Source organism: Myiozetetes cayanensis, unplaced genomic scaffold, assembly GCF_022539395.1.
Source record: "Myiozetetes cayanensis isolate MyiCay16 unplaced genomic scaffold, myiCay2020 scf4, whole genome shotgun sequence".
Classification (NCBI taxonomy): domain Eukaryota; kingdom Metazoa; phylum Chordata; class Aves; order Passeriformes; family Tyrannidae; genus Myiozetetes; species Myiozetetes cayanensis.
In genome coordinates this window covers 714,202-731,871 of record NW_026087631.1, presented here as the reverse complement: position 1 = coordinate 731,871, position 17,670 = coordinate 714,202, and the positions used below count along the sequence as shown (strand labels likewise).

The following is a 17,670-nucleotide window of genomic DNA, read 5'->3' as shown; positions in this document are numbered from 1 at the left end:
AGATAAAGAGAGGATACATTACCTGTGATACCCACTTGTCTGATTGATGCAATTATATAGACAAAACAGAGATCTTAAATCACCTTACTTCAGTCCAGACTCTCGTGATCCTTGTCTGCAGCCTTACCGCTGTTGCCTCAGTGCTGTGTACCTTTTTGTTCCCTTTTGCATGTAGATTCTATACCTTGTGAAACAGAAGCCTTTAAGGGAGATTTCCAAAATCAGATATAGTGTCATTTGATATTTCCTGACCACTAGAATGTGAATATATTTGGATTAATTTTCCATCTGTAAAACCTGCACCTTCTTTTTAGAAGTCATCAGCTATTAATAGTGGGCACAAACATGCAGTCTGTAGGAAAACAGTTTTGCACTGTTTATCTACTGTTGTAGATGATGTGCAGAATTAGGACACACAAAATAGCGGGATGAAAAAAACAATTTTAAGAGGAAGTAATGTAAGGTTAAAGAGGAAGAATTGGATCCATGAAGGAACGACATCTTTATTTCACCTGCTGCCATGGATGGTTAGGCTGTTGGAGGTAAATGAGTTTGCTAGGACTTGGAATAGTACAAGAATTGTAAAAAAATGATGGTGTAGAAGAGGAAGGAAGAAATGACAGTTTCTTAGCATTGAAGATTTAAAACAGGAAAAGTGGAGTAAAAAGAGACAAAGCAGTTGTTTCTAACTGAGAAGTTTATTACCATAAACTAATGAAATGAAACTAATTTAATTTATAGGACTTTACAGGTCACCTGTGGCTGAAGCTAAAATGCCAAGCAAACTAAAAATGCTGCTTTTCTCACACTGAAACTGAAGTCAAAAACTTGGAAACATATAAACAGTCAAATCAGTGTGGCATAAACAAAGAAGGCAATGCTGGAACTGTTGATACAGAATTTAATTGAGTTTAAAAATAATTCACAATCCACTTGTGGGTCAGTTCTCTCCTATTTCTAGTGAATTGTGACCTTGCTGTTTTTAGTTCTGCAAACTGTAGAGAAGAGAGAATTGAATTCCAGGACTGAGAGGAAGGTAGCTGCTTCAGCTCATATCTTAATAGGCAGTAGAGAATTCACCAAAGAGAGCCCTTACAAATCACAGGAAGGTCAGCCAGGTTCTTGTTTTCCTAAACACAGAGTTGACAAATATGTAACAAACAGCAGTATTTGAGTGTTCTTGGTACAGCTTGTTCCCTAAGGAGCTGGAGGGATAAAGGCACTTCACTGCTCATGTTGTTGCTCAGGAACTACCGTGTGCAGCACTATTCCTAAGACAGTTTTGTATGGATAGACCTGCCAGCTTTGAAGCAGTAGCAGTTGCAAAAACGTCCCTTTTGAGTGAAGTAGAAGTGTTTAAAAAAGCTGTGGAACCTGTGGCCCCACAAGAATGAGAGGAGTAGCCCTGCAGTTGTGACACCCGAGGTGCTTTCACCATGGCATGAATTCTTGGCAGGTGGAAGTAAGCAAAGTTGGAGACAAAAGGCTACTGATGCAAGCAGGCATTGCTTCCAAAAGTATTACCATGGTCTGATCTGACTGTGCCATCAGTGCTGATTCTGGTCATGGTATGACTGGGATCAGGCCTTCCTTCAGGGGTCAGCCAGCTACAGAGATAACTGACAAACTGTAGTGTAGAGTAATTAACTGGTGAAAAACCGTGCATGCCATGAGAGAGGCTTTTTGGGAGGTTATATGTGTCTGTCTAAGGAAATGGACTTGTTTGTTTTACAGGCATTTTTGACTGCCATAGGAGACAGGAACCACAGGGCTGTCCTAGCGTTGGAACACATGTTTGCACCGGTGCTGGACGGAGCTGTGTCCACTCTGCTCGGGGTGTTAATGCTTGCAGGGTCAGAGTTTGATTTCATTGTCAGGTAAAGCATTTGTCTGTGTCAACTTTCTTCTAAAATAAAAACAAGTATGCTTTTAATTTTTAAGTCATTTCAGCAAATCTGTCATTTTATTACTATGCATGGTGTGTCAAGCGTGCTTACGTCATGGTCCTGCTTTCCCTCTGTTTTATTAACTCCTTGTTACGTGCTAGACATGGTAGTGTTTCCATTGCTGGCATTAAAATCTGTTCCAGGAAAATCTGGCACTCAGCATGAAAGAATGCAAAAATGTCCTGCTTTCGAAAGTTTGCTAATTCTGGGTTGAGTTAGTTCAAAGCAGCTAATACTGTCCCATATTAGCTGGGTCTGACCTTTAACACTGAGGTCCTCCAGACTTCTTGTGTGCACAAGAATTTGTGTGCAAAGGACATGTGAACCGACAAACATTCAGCTGCGCTGCAAGTGACTCTCTCAGGGCCTTCCCCTTCTGTCATTGTGCAAGGTAAACATAATGAGGAAAAGAGAGAGGGGGGGAAAAAAGCCCTGCTTGGGAGCTGGGGAACCATAAATATGAGCACAGAGCTTCGTACTAAAATTCTGCACAGCAAAGCCTGAAGGCCTTTCTGTTTAGAACTACAAGCGGACTGTTTCTTGTGAATTTAATTAAGAACGTGAATTTGTCAAGTAGAGAGGAAAGCAAGTTTTTCTTTGAGGGGAATTTGAGAAGTGCAATGAAACAGATCCTATTCTATTCCAAACAACCTGTGGAGCTCTGCAAAATGGCTAATCATAGAAGTAACACAGGCTCTTTTGTGGTAAACTGCAGCACACACACAGAAAAATAATCCAAGCCCCAAAATGGAACTGAGGTAAAAATGGGCCAAATAAAAATGCTCTGAAAGATGGCTTAGCTGCTTAGGTAGACGTAAGCTGGGTAGAGGAGTAGACTTAGCTGACATCCATTTGACAGCAAGAACAACAAAATGTCAGGGGCAGGAACTGAGAGAATGACTGCTAAATCTCATCAAGCTTTTTGTTTATGTATGAGTGAGATTTGGAGGAAGCAGGCAGATTGCAGTTAGATCACATGAAATCTACATCAGGATTATTACTATGCAGATACTATGCACATCCCAAAATAGATTTATTTTTTTTTTCAAAGTCAATGTTTTTTACTTTATTGGATTGGTATTGAAGAAATAGAATTATTCTTTTAGGACTTGATCTTGTAAGGGCTGGAACATTTTGACATATAGGTTACTGATAGATTTAACCTAAACTTAAAGGGGCATTTGGTGTGCTACTTCCCTGCTTAACAGACAAGATTTTGGCAAGCGTATTTTTCTGTCATAGCAAATGGAAGATTGTAGGGGCCCTTCACACCAAATTTGGATTGGATGTTCTCTCAGTTTATAAAATGACCCTTTCAACTTTTCAACTTACGTTATTTTACTTTTTTTGGCCATCGGTTTCTCGTTTTATAGCACAATCTGACTTCAGTTTGCCTTGTTTAAAAAATAAAATAAAATAAACTATGGGGAGTCTGAGCATTGTTATAGTGGGCGAGGAAGATCCCAAACTTCCGGAAAGCGATAGATTAGTCCAGCAATGTGGAAGATTAAGTAAATTAACAGACATTGTATACACCAAGTGGTCAAGGCTACAATCGTCCTGTTTATTCTAACACTAGATGGATGAGATGCAAATGTTTTTAATGTCTGTTGCTGATCTGTGTCCTGGTGTAAAGTTCTGGTGGTTTATGTTAGTAGAGTAGATTGGATTGCTGATTTTTGCTAATGCAGATCAGAAATTCCCAGATGTTTACAATAGCAGGATATTTATAGTTTTACAGGAGTCTGATATATTTGATCAGATGTGGAAGCAGGGAGGCAGTAAAGTTTGTTGCCAGCTAGACAATGTAATCAGTAGACCCATTAGTAGCAAACTTGCCCTCTGTTCTTCTCCTTTGCCTTCTCCTCCAGGAATTTACCAAGACTGAGTCTTTGAAATCATTAGTTACAACGCAGCCTTAAGTTTAGTCTGAGCCCCAGCTGTGCCGAATACCAACTAGCCAGGCTTTCCTTTTACTGACAGGTTTACCTTGGTATTCATGAAGGATCCCAGACCTTAGCCCTCAGTGGTGGGAAAGGACAACTACTTGTGCACTTTTCTCTTCTTCCATAGTATTTCAGCCTTTATGTTTGAATTGGCTGACGCAAAACAAGAGTATTCAGAGATGCTAAATTGTTCAACAAAAGATTAGCCTGCAATGCAGCTCTGCCATTGTGGAGCACTCTTACTCAGTACAATGCTGAAGCTTACTATAGAATGGGCATTTTCTTTGCAGAAAGCGGGTTCCTGTGTTGTAAAAGGGTTGCAATTCAAGCTATTTGGTAAAACTGGAACTCACAGAATTCTAGGCGTTAAGTTGTGATTAATGAACGGCGAGGAAAACCCTTACCTGATATACTGTAGATTTAATTAGACAGTCTGCTGTAAGTTGCAGAAGCATTTCACAGTGGATTAACTGCTGGGAGAAGAGAGCTTCTTTTCCTTCTAGACTAAATTGTTTAAATTCTACACCCTTCACTTCATTTGTTTGCTTCTGCTGGGTTTTCACTAATGGGGGCCCCTTTTCATTGTATTTGTGCTTTCAATCCATTCAGCTATTCCCTGCACATTCCATATTTTTGTGTTTGTGTAACACATTCATAAATAACATTACATGCTTCCAGATTCTGGGAAATTAACAAACGTAATTTTTTTCTTTCCTTTCTCAACTAACACTTTGCGGAATGTAGCTTCTCTAATTCAAAAGGTAAAAACCCCTATATCACTTTTCACACACAGGTATAATTATTTATACTGCAATTTGAGTAATATATTGGATTTAATTTAGTATGTATATTATTTTAACATGTGTAGGAATAATTTGTAATCCCTTATTTCTAACGGTATTTGTGGCTGTTCTCTCCCCCAAACCCTTGAACTGTTCTTCAGGTATTTCTTTGCTGTTCTGGCAATTTTAACCATTCTGGGAGTTCTCAATGGATTGGTGCTGCTTCCTGTTCTTCTTTCATTCTTTGGACCATACCCTGAGGTCAGTAAAATTAATGGTGAACTGAAGAAATAATACTGTGTCTGCAGCCCTATCTTCCCCAGTCATTCCCCTTTTCTTAGAAACTATTTTTTAATTTCTCTTGGATTTAGTTTCTTGATATAGGGGTGTTTTTGTTGTGTTTGATTTGTGGTTTTGTTTTTGCTTTTTTTTTTAAAATTTTTATTACATAGTTGATATTATTCTATTTTTCAAGGTTTTTTTTTTAAACAAGTCTTCTTTTAGAGGCCACAATCAGCAAACCTGGTACAATTGTAGTATTATTTATGCTTTTAAAAGCATAACGTGATGTGCAAACAAGTTTGTAAAACAGGGATTTCCCCCAATACTTTTCAAAAGACAGTTTGTTTTATTCATGTACCTTCTCCTTTCCTACCTCATTGACTCTGTTGCATTCCTCAAAATGTTTAATTGAGCAGACCACCAGGAAGGCCTGTGTGGACCAACATACACAGTGGTGGTCCACAGACCACACCTTGATACCCATGATTGGTCTGCCAGAAGGTCCCTGCTGTCCAGTCACCACTCCTGCTGTATTCTCCTGCCTCAAGTAGCATTTTTGGTGGGTGGAAGGCTTCACTTAGATGCTGATGACTTTGCAGTACAAACCCCAAGTCCAGATGCCAGGATTCAGAGATACCAAATTTATATTTGGTAGTTGATCATTCCTTACCTCCTCTGTGGTTGATACAATTGCTGTGTTACACAGGGATGTCTTTATCATGTGTTGGTGGAATCAGTGTGCTGTGTTTCACCTGTCTCTGTTTCACAGGTGTATTTCAGAAGTGTTTGGGTTTTTTTTAATATTGGTAAAACAATTTTGACAGCAGTGTGTGATCTCTTAATCCCTAACCGTACAGGTGACCTATCCCTTACTGAAGCAATGTATCTGTGTGTTATTACCATACATATTGCTATGATATGTGTATCCATCTCCCTTTGCAGAGAGGCAGTGAACTGTGCTGTACCTGCACATTTGAGGTGATTCTCTGAAATCACTGTTAGTGCTTGCTGAAGGGACAGGGATTTTTACTTTTATTAAGTGCAAGTGCATGGACACACACACACATATGTGCACTTCCTGAGACACTGATACCAGAAGAGTCTGTGTAATCCTGTTTACACGAATATCCACAGATGGAGGTCATGCCTCTCTTTCCTTCAGTGACTTTTTTCAGTTCAGTATAAACATTCACCAGGAAACTGCTGCTGAGGGTGTTGTGGCACTGGGAGAGTGTATTTGGCAGAAGAACATTTGTGTCAAGCAGTAATGATTAAAAGGGCAATGCCAGCTGAATGTCACTGAATGTGTCGCTGTTATCAGGTTTCTCCAGCCAATGGACACAACAGATTGCCCACCCCATCTCCTGAGCCACCCCCCAGCGTCGTGAGGTTTGCACTGCCCCCTGGGCACACAAACCATGCTTCGGACTCCTCTGACTCCGAGTACAGCTCTCAAACCACAGTGTCGGGCATCAGCGAGGAGCTCCACCAGTACGGGGCCGCCCGCAGCCCCGGGGCACCCGTCCATCAGGTCATCGTGGAAGCCACTGAGAACCCTCTCTTTGCAAGATCCACCGTAAGTAGCTTCCACATGGACTGGCAGGAGAACAAGGAGAGTTTTGTTGTTTGGCGGGGGGTGAGGTTAAGGTTTATTTAACTCTACTTTCATGTAGAACTCTTTCATATTTCTGGCTGATTGTGCTTTGTGACTTCGTGCCAAAGCCTGTAAGCAAGTAGTGAAGGCTTTCCTCCTCCTCTCCTTTAGAATCAAGCTGGGGGGAAACTGGTGATATGAAAGCAGAGGTCTTTGGCATGTTTGACTGCTGTTACATCGTACTGACACCAGCCACAAGAGAGAGCTCTCAGTCTGTTTGATGACTGTTTTCAGGGAGGGAACAGGGAGGGATTACGAGATCCCAACCCCTTTCACACAGCTCCTCGTGGATCAGTATCTCACATACCTCTCTGTCACAGCACATCTTGGGGAGAAAGATTAACAGAGCCAGGAGAAAGGAGTTTAAGTGTTGTACCAAATCATGGGCCTTGTTGCATCTTGCTGCTGGGTTGGCATAATTGCAATTTCAAAGGAAAGCGAAAAACCTCTGTCTCCTACCCCTGCTGATGTTGCATGCTGGGCTGCAATATGGATCTGGTTTTGTTCAGGAGAGGCCTAGAAATAGGTACAAGCACAGCCACATTTGAAGTTGGTCACGGTTTATTGACTGATGTGGCTGCTGCGCTTCACGCTTTTTATGGAAATCAGAAAACGGATTCCTACAGTCTATATGAACTACCCTAATAACATCCTGTGCATGTTCCCCGCATGGAATAGACCCTTTTCCAAGTGCCAGCAATTCTGCTTGTTGAACGAGTTAAGATCAAGTGCTTGTCATCCACCTCTTTGAAAAGACAGACCAGCATGTAGGAAGTTACAGTGATGTTCTCAGCTGTCATCCTGTGTTTTTCTGAAGATGTGCTTTCCAGGTTTTAATATCAGACCAAAAAAAACATGGAAAAATCAATTAGCAGATCCCGCATCATTACCTCTGTAGAGTTAGGGCATTATGATATTTATTCTCAGTATAAAATAGAAGCAGGCCTGGTTTTTGTTTGCTCGGGGCTGTCAGGGATGACTGTGCCTCTCTCCCTCAGGTGGTCCAGCCAGAAGCGAGGCAGCAGCCGTGTCCCGGGGTGCCGTCGGAGAGCGGCGCGCAGCGGGCGTGGCGCCAGGGCAGGCAGCCCAAGCGGGAGGCGAGGGAAGGGCAGCAGCCCCCCCCTCACCGCCCGCGCAGGGACGCCTTCGAAATTTCCACCGAGGGGCACTCTGGGCCCAGCAGGGACCGCTCGGGCCACAGGGCCCGCTCCCACACCCTGAGGAGCCCGGCGATGGGGGCAGCAGGGCCGGCCTACTGCCAGCCCATCACTACCGTGACCGCCTCGGCTTCCGTGACCGTCGCCGTCCACCCCGCCCTGCACGGCCACGCCGCCCGCCCGGGGGGCTTCCCGTCCTGCGAGGGACACCAGGACACCGACCACGGGCCGTTCGAGGACCCCCACGTGCCTTTCAACGTGTGGTGTGAGAGAAGAAACTCTAAAGTAGAAGTTATAGAACTGCAAGATGTTGAATGTGAGGAGAGGGTGCCTGGCAACAGCTCACAGTAAGGTGTGTGCAGCACGGGTAACTGCGGGCTTTGCCTGTGTCAGGCAGTGGCATGATCGAGAGAAAGAGGAAAAATAGAACTTCTCAGGGGTATCTTTCCTTTAGGTAGCGCTGCTTACAGGTCACTGATCATTTTAAACTGTGAATATAGTACATTTTGCACTAGACACGAGGCTGGCTAATGTATTACTCTCCAACACTGAGCAGTTATAGTGGGTACAGACTGAACTGCTTCCAAGAGCCTTGCAAAGTGGATAAGTACCTCATACAGTCCCAGTTTTGCAGAGGAGGCAAATGAAGCAGAGATGCTGTGTAACTTTTTCAGAGCTCTGTGACTTCATTCACCACCGATAGGCCCTGCCTTCTGAACCCTGAATGAGGCATGCTCTGACACATTGTGCAGAATGACATTGCCTAGGAGAGTGTAAAATTGCCAGCTCCTTCAGCAGCTGTCCTGTCTCGAATAAAGTAGTCTGTGAAAGAATTTGAAGTCCATAATGAGGACTGAATCACTCTGGAAGATGAGCTGAGGGAAAGTGGGAAGTCCCACCATTCCTACTGCACTGCTGCACAGTGGGGTGTGCCCTGCTCTTTGGGGGGCTTTCAGAGAACTCGCACTGGAGGTGTCTGCAGGCCAACTCTGCCTTGCAGGGGCAGCTGCAGTGCCTCCTGCAGACTGGGTGGGGTAGAACTGACCTAGCAGGGCACTTAACATGCTCTGTGAAACCACAGATAGACCTTGTGAGACTTGCAGCCTGAATCATTGTCTGTCTTTAGGCTGGCAGGAGAAGATCACAGGGAATGATCCTGTTTATAACAGGCAGGATGTTTTAGAGGATGTTTGGGGAATATAAAGATTTCCTTTTTCCTAGTTTTTCATTACTTTTATAGGGAGTACTTTGAAGCTGGGAGACCCACTGAGTTTTTACTCTGAAAACTTTTTGGGTCTTTCACCTGAAAAACTAGTTCTCACTATTTTTACACTGTTTTTTTCTGGGGGGGGGAGGGAAGAAAGTGTTAGAACAGTAACGTAGTTGTAGATCCCTGTTTTTCCTCTTTGCTTGTCTGAGCTTTTCAGTGACAGACACTAGTTTGAGCAGAGGAAGTAATTTTATTTTGGTTGTAGGACACGTGCATGCACACACACACACACACAAAGGGTTTTGATGGAAATTTTTATGATAACTCATAGTGAAATCACTGTCTGATTTATAAAACATCTCTCCAAACATCCCAAAGTGCAAATAGACGTGAATGCCTCCAGCCTTCTGGGCTGGAAGTCTGACAAGTAATAGTATCCACAGAACAGGGAAATCCTCGGGCTCAGCTGTTTGAAGCTGGAGTGCGTGGTAATAGGAGATTGTTAGATGTGTGCAGTGTTTGGTGCAGCGTTTCTCTTCTTCAAACGTTCATGGGTTTTGAATGAATTTGTCACAGGTATCTAAAACTGGGAACTCAGAAATTACGGCATCTGCATTTTTTCTAATTGGCGTCGGTATTTCTTTACCAGGAAATTAATGACTGAGATGAAAGCAGAGCCAGTGTTTCCTGACTGTAACCACAAGAAACATGAAATGACTTGGATTAGCTTGATTTGTTTATTTTTCTTGAGCTTTAATGAATGTTTGGTTTTTTCTTCTCTGTTTATACAGAGTAATAACTGAAGCAAAGAAGAGGCCAAAGATGGAAAACTGTATTTCCAGAACTGCTTGAAGAGATGAACTGCTTGAAGTTGTAGAAAAGGACATGCTGCATCAGGACAACAGTTCACTGTTACTGTAACCTATTGTATTATTTTGTTATATATTTCTTTTAAGTATTTAAAAGATGTACACATATGTAATATACAAAAGAACAATGTAAAGTAGTATAATCTGGAGTAATTTGCCTCTGGGCAATAGAATGGGGACAATATTGTGTGCGCTTTGTACTTTTTGTACATTGATTTCTGTGCCACAATTAAGCTTAATCTAGTTCTAAATTTCAGCATAAGTTGCTGCTGCTTAAATATTTTATAATTTACTTGTATAATTCTATGCAAATATTGCTTATGTAATAGGATTTTTTGAAAGGTACATGTCTGTTTAAAATATTTTAAATTTGCGTATCACGACCCTGTGGTAGTATGAAATTACTGTTAACTTTCGAACACGCTATGCGTGGTAATTTTTAAAATAAGCAGATATGAAGAAAGGCAAGTTAATCTGAGAGGCTTAAATAGTTCTAGGTATGTGCAGGTTTTGTTTTGCTGTATGTATTCATGTGTGCATCTGGAAATACGCGTGCTTCTGTGTGTATGTTCCTGGTGTGCTGCAGTTTCTCTTTTACTGTATGTTAACACCTAGTGGGCGTATAAACCCACTGATGCTGATGTAAGTCCAGCTTTCCCTGTTAGTAGGCACTAGTGAAAACAGAGTTGGTGTTTACCAGCATGTACACCATAGACTGCCATCGTCAAAGGCCCAGATAAAATGAAAGAGAAGACAGGGAGTCGAGGTTTGGGGTTGTGTTTCAGTTCCCAGACCCCCAATGACTTGGTTCACGTGACTTTGGTCAGGTCACTCCCCCATGCCTCAGTTTCTCGTTCTGTAAAATGGTTATAATTACACTTACCTACCTCCCAGGAACGTTGTGAGTCTTAATTACTGTTCGTGTAGTGCTTTGGTTTTTTTGTTTTTGTTTTCTTGCAAAAGGTGCCAGGTAAGTGCAAACACTATAACCATTATTTTTTTCACTTCCAAAGGTGCTGGATATTGAGAGGTGCTGGTGGTTATAGAAATACAATTAGCATCTGCCTTATTTTGATACTGTTAACCGTGAGTGGCATTAGGAGCTGGATAATGAGTTGTTTAATCGGGAGCCACAGCTCAGCTGTGTTGTTACAGCATTGAAAGCAGTATCTTTGGTCACCTTATTTTCATGGCAGGAAGGAGTTAATAGTAAGCGATAAAAATCAAATGGAAGGATTAAAAAAAAGTATATTCACTTTTTAAATATAAATGGCTTTCTGGTGGGCCCAGGATGGTAATGAGACATAAAGCCTGGGTTGTTCTTTTCTCTGTTGTTTGTGTTTTCCCATGCTGCATTGGCACTTTTAATTACAACAGCTAAACTGGGATCTCTTTGCGAAACTAATTTAGCTTTTTGTACTATTATTTTTAAACTAAAAGGGGATTGCTGCAGGTGAAGGGTCTGGAAAAACACTACAATCTATGTTCCAGTTGGAAACAAACCCTAAGAACGGAGAACCTTAATTTAAAATAATGCAACACAAATTTTCATTCTCTCTGTCTTCTTTTTTCATCTTTCTTAATGCCCTTCTCCAAGCTGTTTTTTAGAGCAGGTAGATGTTCAATTGTGTATTCAGAGCCAAACACAACCAATATTCAGTTTCTAAGCACAGCAGTGGTGGGGCTTTTCTTTATGTATACCTGAACAGCGGTGGCCAATTCTTTGATGGGAAAGTGTTTTTCTCCAGTGGCTTCAGGGAGTCTGTCTTTGCCCACAGACCTTGCCAGCATAATGAATGGGGATAATTAGAATGCACAAATGTCCATGCCTTTTTTTTGCTCACTTGAAAACACTTTGATATGAGGCACTTGTTTACAGATCTCCAATGTGAACGCTCGAAGAGCAGGTGGCGAGAGCCTGGTGTCGTTCCCGTATAGAACATAAGCTACTGTTTGAGTGCACACCGAGGGTCAATGTCACAGCTGCCCCTGGTCCAGCTCAGTGTCCAGGGGGACAGCTCTTGGTGGCAGGCAGGCAGGCGAGGGGCCCCGATGCAGCTCTAGCAGCACACTCACCTCAGCTCACACAAACCTGTAACAGCTGAGTGACACCAGCGGGAAGCTGCCTCGGCCACCCAGCGTGTGGTGGGCAGGGCTCCCACTGACACTGGCGTGCCAAGGCTGCCCTGCCTCCTCCTCTTCCTCAGGGGAGGGCCCAGGGCAAGCTGCAGTGTGTGACACCCGCCCTGCTGCGAGGGGTGAGCTGTCCTGCCTCGTGCACAGCGCAGGCCTTCTTCGGCAGTCACATTGGGCAAGAGAACTCAGTGGCTGGCAACGTTTATTTTGTTAGGGGTTTGTTCGTTGTTGTTTTTTTTTTTAACTTTTTTAATCATGGATGATATTTATATTTTTGTATCATAGGAATGTTTTTCTTACAGTATTTGTCATGCCAGTTTATAACAAACAAGATGCAGGGATTTTTATTTCTATTGGAAACACTATTGCAGTTATGTTTTTACTGTTTAATGGATTTTTATTTGTATAGAGTGCTTACTAATGTTAAATAGGAAAGAGTATATAACATTTACATTAAGGACTTGTTGTAGCTTTTAGTGTAAGGAGTTAAAAGGAAAAAAATATTCAAACTGGGTCTCATTGCCTGCCTGTTTTGGTAGGAGTGGGTTTGTGTCATTTCAGTTACAAAGATAAAATTATGCCATATAATTTATTTATATGAAAATTTATTTTTGTAGTGTACATAGTAGTCATCAAGTCTTTTGACAGAAGTATATTTTTAAAGAGTTTATATGTAATGATGATACCATTATGTTTTGGAACACTGCTGAGATACGATTACAGTGCACACCTTTCCTTGTAAACCCCCTGGAGAAAAGAAAGTGTTTAACAGTGTTAAGAGAAAGAGAGTGTGAATATTCATACAATTCAGAACTGTGTTTTAGCTACCATTTGTGATCTAGTGTGGTTCTCATTTTAAACTTTGAATGGAAATTGTACAAACTCTCTAAATATTAATGTTCGAACACTGATAGAAATTCTAACATGAATAAAAAGAATATAACTTACTGGTTATTGATTTGGTTGTTTATGGAATGCTTCTCTGTGTACTGCTGGTCACCTGTGAAGGTACCACCATGCAAACATTCTGACTGGGAGATTCAGATTGGCCCATTTTGGAGCAGGAGCCATTTCTGACACCCTGTCCAAGTTGTAAAAACAGGGGGGAAAAAATAAATGTGGAGTTCTGAAAACTCTGAAAAGCCCTCCATAAGAAGGCAGAGTCTTGACAAAACTCGTTTTGGGAAGCGTGGCAGTGATTGCAAGGCAGTGTGCAGGTCCCTGTGCCATGCACAAGCCCTGGCAAGGAGGAGAGGCTGCTGCAGGCAGCAGAGTGGATGTTGTAAGCAGCAGCATCTGTCTGAAGTCATTTGCATCATAAACCTCACTGTGGTTTGTCCTGTTCAAGGATGCTCTTCTGAGCATCCCTCAAAACGCCACAGATCCAGCCAGCTTATCTTGATCCTTTTTTAGCCAGCTTTTACTTTGTGCAATAACTCTTAAATATTTTTTTTTACCTAAGTGTTCTGAGTGTCTCATAAATAGCCCAAACATGACTTTAGATAACTTATAATTCAGTCTCTACTTTTCATGGTCAGAGGAAAGGCAAATAAAATATTTTATGTTTTCTGGAAGTTCAACCACAAAAGAGAAAAACAGAATTAAAGGACTTGAACTGCAAAACTCCTACACATGTTTTTTTGCTACTCAAAACACTCACCTTCACATCCTCAGGATTAGCCAGACTGAGTCAGGTTGCAGGTTTGGCTTTGGGTTACAGCCCGTGAAAACAGTGCCCACTGAGGCCTTACTTCAGCTCAACTCACTGACTTTGTCTTTGGTGTCCCGGCCACGGAGCAGCTCCATTCACAGGGCTGGAAACCATATAAATAAACCCACAAATTCTGTCAGAACATGGGATTTTTCTTTAACAACTCTGTTTTGCGTCAACAATAGCTATTTACGTGACATTATTTGTCATGTTTAAATTTCTGATCCTTTTGCTGTTATTAACCCCAGGTAAAAACTTGATCAGATTCTTGTCAGAGGTTGACCATATTTATTCAGGCCTTAAGTAAACATGTGGCCGAATTTTTGTTGGCATAATGCATGTATTTAACAGCTTCAGGAATGCTGCATGCTGCTAAACTGCAGCAGCACTTATGTGTAAACAGGTGTTTCATTTTTGTTAACTTTTACTCCCAATGAGCATTTGAGACATTGACTGTTTATATCTGAAAAGCACCATCGCCAAATTGTAATTACTTCTAATGTTTGCTTCAAGCGATGAGAACAATTACTATTTTCCCTCTCCATTTAGTCATTCTTGTCATTTTTGTTGCAGTCATGTCAAGCCTTATTGCTAGAACAGGATGCATACCAGGAAACTGCACCACCTATCTTGAGTGGCTTAAAAAAAAATACATGCCCAGTTTAACTTCCCCTGCTTAATTGCAGCTCATTAAGCACAGAAAATGGAGTGGTGCCACTACTTTAACCAGAAAATAAAAAAACTTAACGTGTATGCTGGCGTATTTGATCCTGCAAAAACCCTTTTGCCCCTGTGGATAAGCAAGGGCTTAAGCAAAAGAAATCTCTGTCTTGGCTCCTTGGTTGTCTGCAGTGGCATCCAGGCCACTTACCACCCAACCATGGCTTTCCTGATGAACGTTTCCACCTTCATGGAAGCAGCTGTGACTGCACCTGCCCCTGGTGTTTCTGCTGCCACAGCAGCTGTGCCTTCTTGCTGCTGGTGCGGGGTAAGGCTGCAGTGGAGAGCGTTGTATCTTGGGCTGGTGAAGCACAGAACACAAAGGCACCACGTGTTTTAGTCTGCTTTGCTGTCAGAGCATCCTCACAGGCTCTTCTCCAGGCTTGGCTCAACTGCCAGGTAAGAGCTGCAGGATCTGTGTGTGAGTCAGATGGTTTGATTTGGGACCTACAGGCACACCATGGATGAAAATTTTGCACAATGGAGCACCAAAAAATGTGGCTTTTCTGTCTGGTCTTCCCATCCCTTGAGCTGAAAACCTTGCAGTGGGTCCGACTTGCAGGTCCCTGGCTGCCTAACAGACACCACAGCCTTGTGAAGCCAGCTGGGAAGCAAGGCTGTGAGCCACAGAGCTGGGAAGGGACAACATGGGAACCTGGAGGTCCGAAACGGCTTCCCAGGCAAGGGAGGACTCTGCCTCCTGAAGAGGAAGGGTTGGGAAGCAGGAGCCAGATTCCACTCACAGGTGTGTGAATGAGGTGGGTCTCCCCATCTGTTGAGCAGGAAAGACCACTGAAGTATTTGAAAAGTGATTTATGGCAGAAACGGGAAACCCTGGTGCTCTGGAAGGGAAAGGGCTCCACCATCTGATTTATGAGACCCTGCATGCTATTGCTAATATATTTCAATGCCTAGGTAAAAGTGATTTTTTTTGTTTCAGGTTGTATCAAGTTTAGCACCCCTAGATCTTTTCACCTGAAGTTTATGTTGGGGAATCCATTTGTAGGGAGGAATGTCCATCTAGCCTTTTGAAAGAGTGGGGAAGGGAAAGGAATTAAGCAGGAATTACTTGGTAACTAAGAAGAACTAAAAAGAGGTTCTTTTTTTCCTGATTTTGTTACTTGGGTGAAGGGAAATCTTTCCTCTCGTGACAGATGTTATGTCCTGCTTGGAAGACAAGAAGTTGTACCTCTCTGGTCTGCCAGATCTTAGCAGGGTTTGTAAGCAGGGAGCTTCATTTAGGAGAGTCTGTCGCCACAGAGTGCTGCCCTGCAGTGAGGTGGCTTTACTGAAAGCATGTGTGACTCTGCAAGTCACCAAACGTGGGTGACAAATGGCCTTTGAGATGTCCAGATTTAACCTACTAATCTTGAGGTTAAAATGCCAATTGACCCTTTCCTAGTTACCAAACATACAAACATCTGTAATTGGATTTTACCTCAGCCCAACAGGTTATGACTTCTCATTAAACAAAGCAGCAGATATTTTTTTAGTTGCTAAGACTAATAAAGTAAAAGACTGGAGTGCTTTATTTCTGTGTAATAACTGGGGTAAATAGGAAAACACAACATTCATCCCAAATAACTAGCATTTGTTGTAAGAGAATTCAAGCCCTCTTTCACTATTATGCAACCATTTTAAGTAAGCTATTCATTTTAACTTAAGAACATTTACTTTGCTAGCCAATATAATGTGCTTCTGTAGCATTCTTCAGCATTTTAAAAGACAGGTAAAACTTTAAATGGTTATAAAGGCTTAGGAAGGGTGTTACTGTACAGTGTCACACACCTTAGTGAAACACAGGAAAATTTGGAGATGGCATCTAAAAGACAGGTAAGACTTTTCATTTTTGAGATAGTAGTATAGTGCTTTCTACCTGGCAAAAGGGCAGGTGGAGGCTCTTTTTGTTTCTCTTTGCCTTATCAAAATTTGCAAAGACTTGTCAACAGAGTTCTTGTGAAACTAAATGGAACAAAGGATTCCATGGCATGAGCTCTGTGAATTTATTGTTTCGTTCAGACTGACCCATACTGAGTCAGGTATGGAAACAGAACTATAAACTGAGTTATTTTTTAGCCCTAAAAATACCTGCATATGAATATACTTGTTAAGTGGATAACTGGTGAAAATACTAACCAAAACATAAGCTGTGGTGTTCAAGTCTACTGCTGTTGTCAGACATTTCAGTGTAATTTGAGGAAAAGTGTATGCCTGGGGCAAAAAAGTGCTTTTAAGCACATCGTAAAAGCTTTGTTCTTATTCATAAATAGGTTTCCCAGTCAATCAGATAGAAAATGGCTTTAAACAAATTTCAGTGGATGTTTTCTATAGACTATAATGCTCCAAAGTAACTGTTACAGTCCATTGAATCAGCCCGTGAACTTACATGTTAAAAAGTTATGGTTCTTCAGGAATCCTACAATTGGAGAAAGATATGAAGGCCCTTGGATGGTTCCCAGGAGGGAACAGCCCCGGGGGAAGGGCTGGGAGGAGCAGCTGAGCACCCTGGGCTGGTCTGCTCTGGAGAGAAGGGGCTGAGGGGTGACCCCAGTGCTCTGCACATCCCTGAGGGGATGTGGAGATGGAGCTGCTGATCTTGTCTCCCTGGGATCCAGTGGCAGGATTCATGGGAATGGTTCAAAGCTGTGTCAGGCTGGATGTTAGGAAACATTTCTTTACTGAGGCAGTAGCAGGAGCCACCTGGGTGGCTCATGGGAAAGTGTAAGGTCATCCTGTTGGCAGGGACAGTGCCAGGCACCAGCACGTGGTTGGGCTGCCTGGCTGGGGAGCAGCCAGGGAAAGGCTGCTGCCCACAAACACAGACTGTCCTCCCCTCTTCCAGACCCAGCCTTGGCACTGCCATTTCTTCTGCTCTGCTTGGAAAGACCCCTCTTTGACAGATGGGTGCCATCAGTCTTTAATAACAAAGGGCTCCAAGAAAGCTGGAAGTACTTTAAGAAGGAAATCTTAAAGAAGCAGGATGAGCCAGTGGGGAAGAAAACTATCCTGTCTGAATAGGAAGCTTTCACTCAGGGGAACTCAGGGGAAAAAAGATAGTTTATGACCTTCGGAAGAAGGGGTAGGCAAGTCAGGAAGAGTAGAAGGATGTCATTAGGTCATATAGAGAGAAAAATAGGCAGACTAGAGCTCAACTAGAACTCGACCTGGCCATTGCTGTGAAAGATAATAAGTGTTTTTATAAGTACATTAACAACAGAAGGAGGATCACAGAAAATCTCCACCCTTTATTGAGTGCA

The 17,670-nt window shown here is 42.4% G+C and overlaps 1 protein-coding gene across 1 annotated transcript in view; it reads left to right on the top strand.

Moving 5' to 3' along the window:
* PTCH1 (patched 1) overlaps positions 1 to 12,929 on the top strand; it is a 41,282-nt gene extending 28,353 nt beyond the window's left edge. The window contains exons 17-21 of the mRNA XM_050329445.1: positions 1,735 to 1,877; positions 4,836 to 4,935; positions 6,278 to 6,532; positions 7,609 to 8,119; positions 9,769 to 12,929. Coding sequence (XP_050185402.1) covers positions 1,735 to 1,877; positions 4,836 to 4,935; positions 6,278 to 6,532; positions 7,609 to 8,118 — 1,008 coding nt within the window. The 3' untranslated portion in view covers position 8,119; positions 9,769 to 12,929. The remainder of the gene's footprint in view (positions 1 to 1,734; positions 1,878 to 4,835; positions 4,936 to 6,277; positions 6,533 to 7,608; positions 8,120 to 9,768) is intronic.
* Positions 12,930 to 17,670: the final 4,741 nt, after the last annotated feature.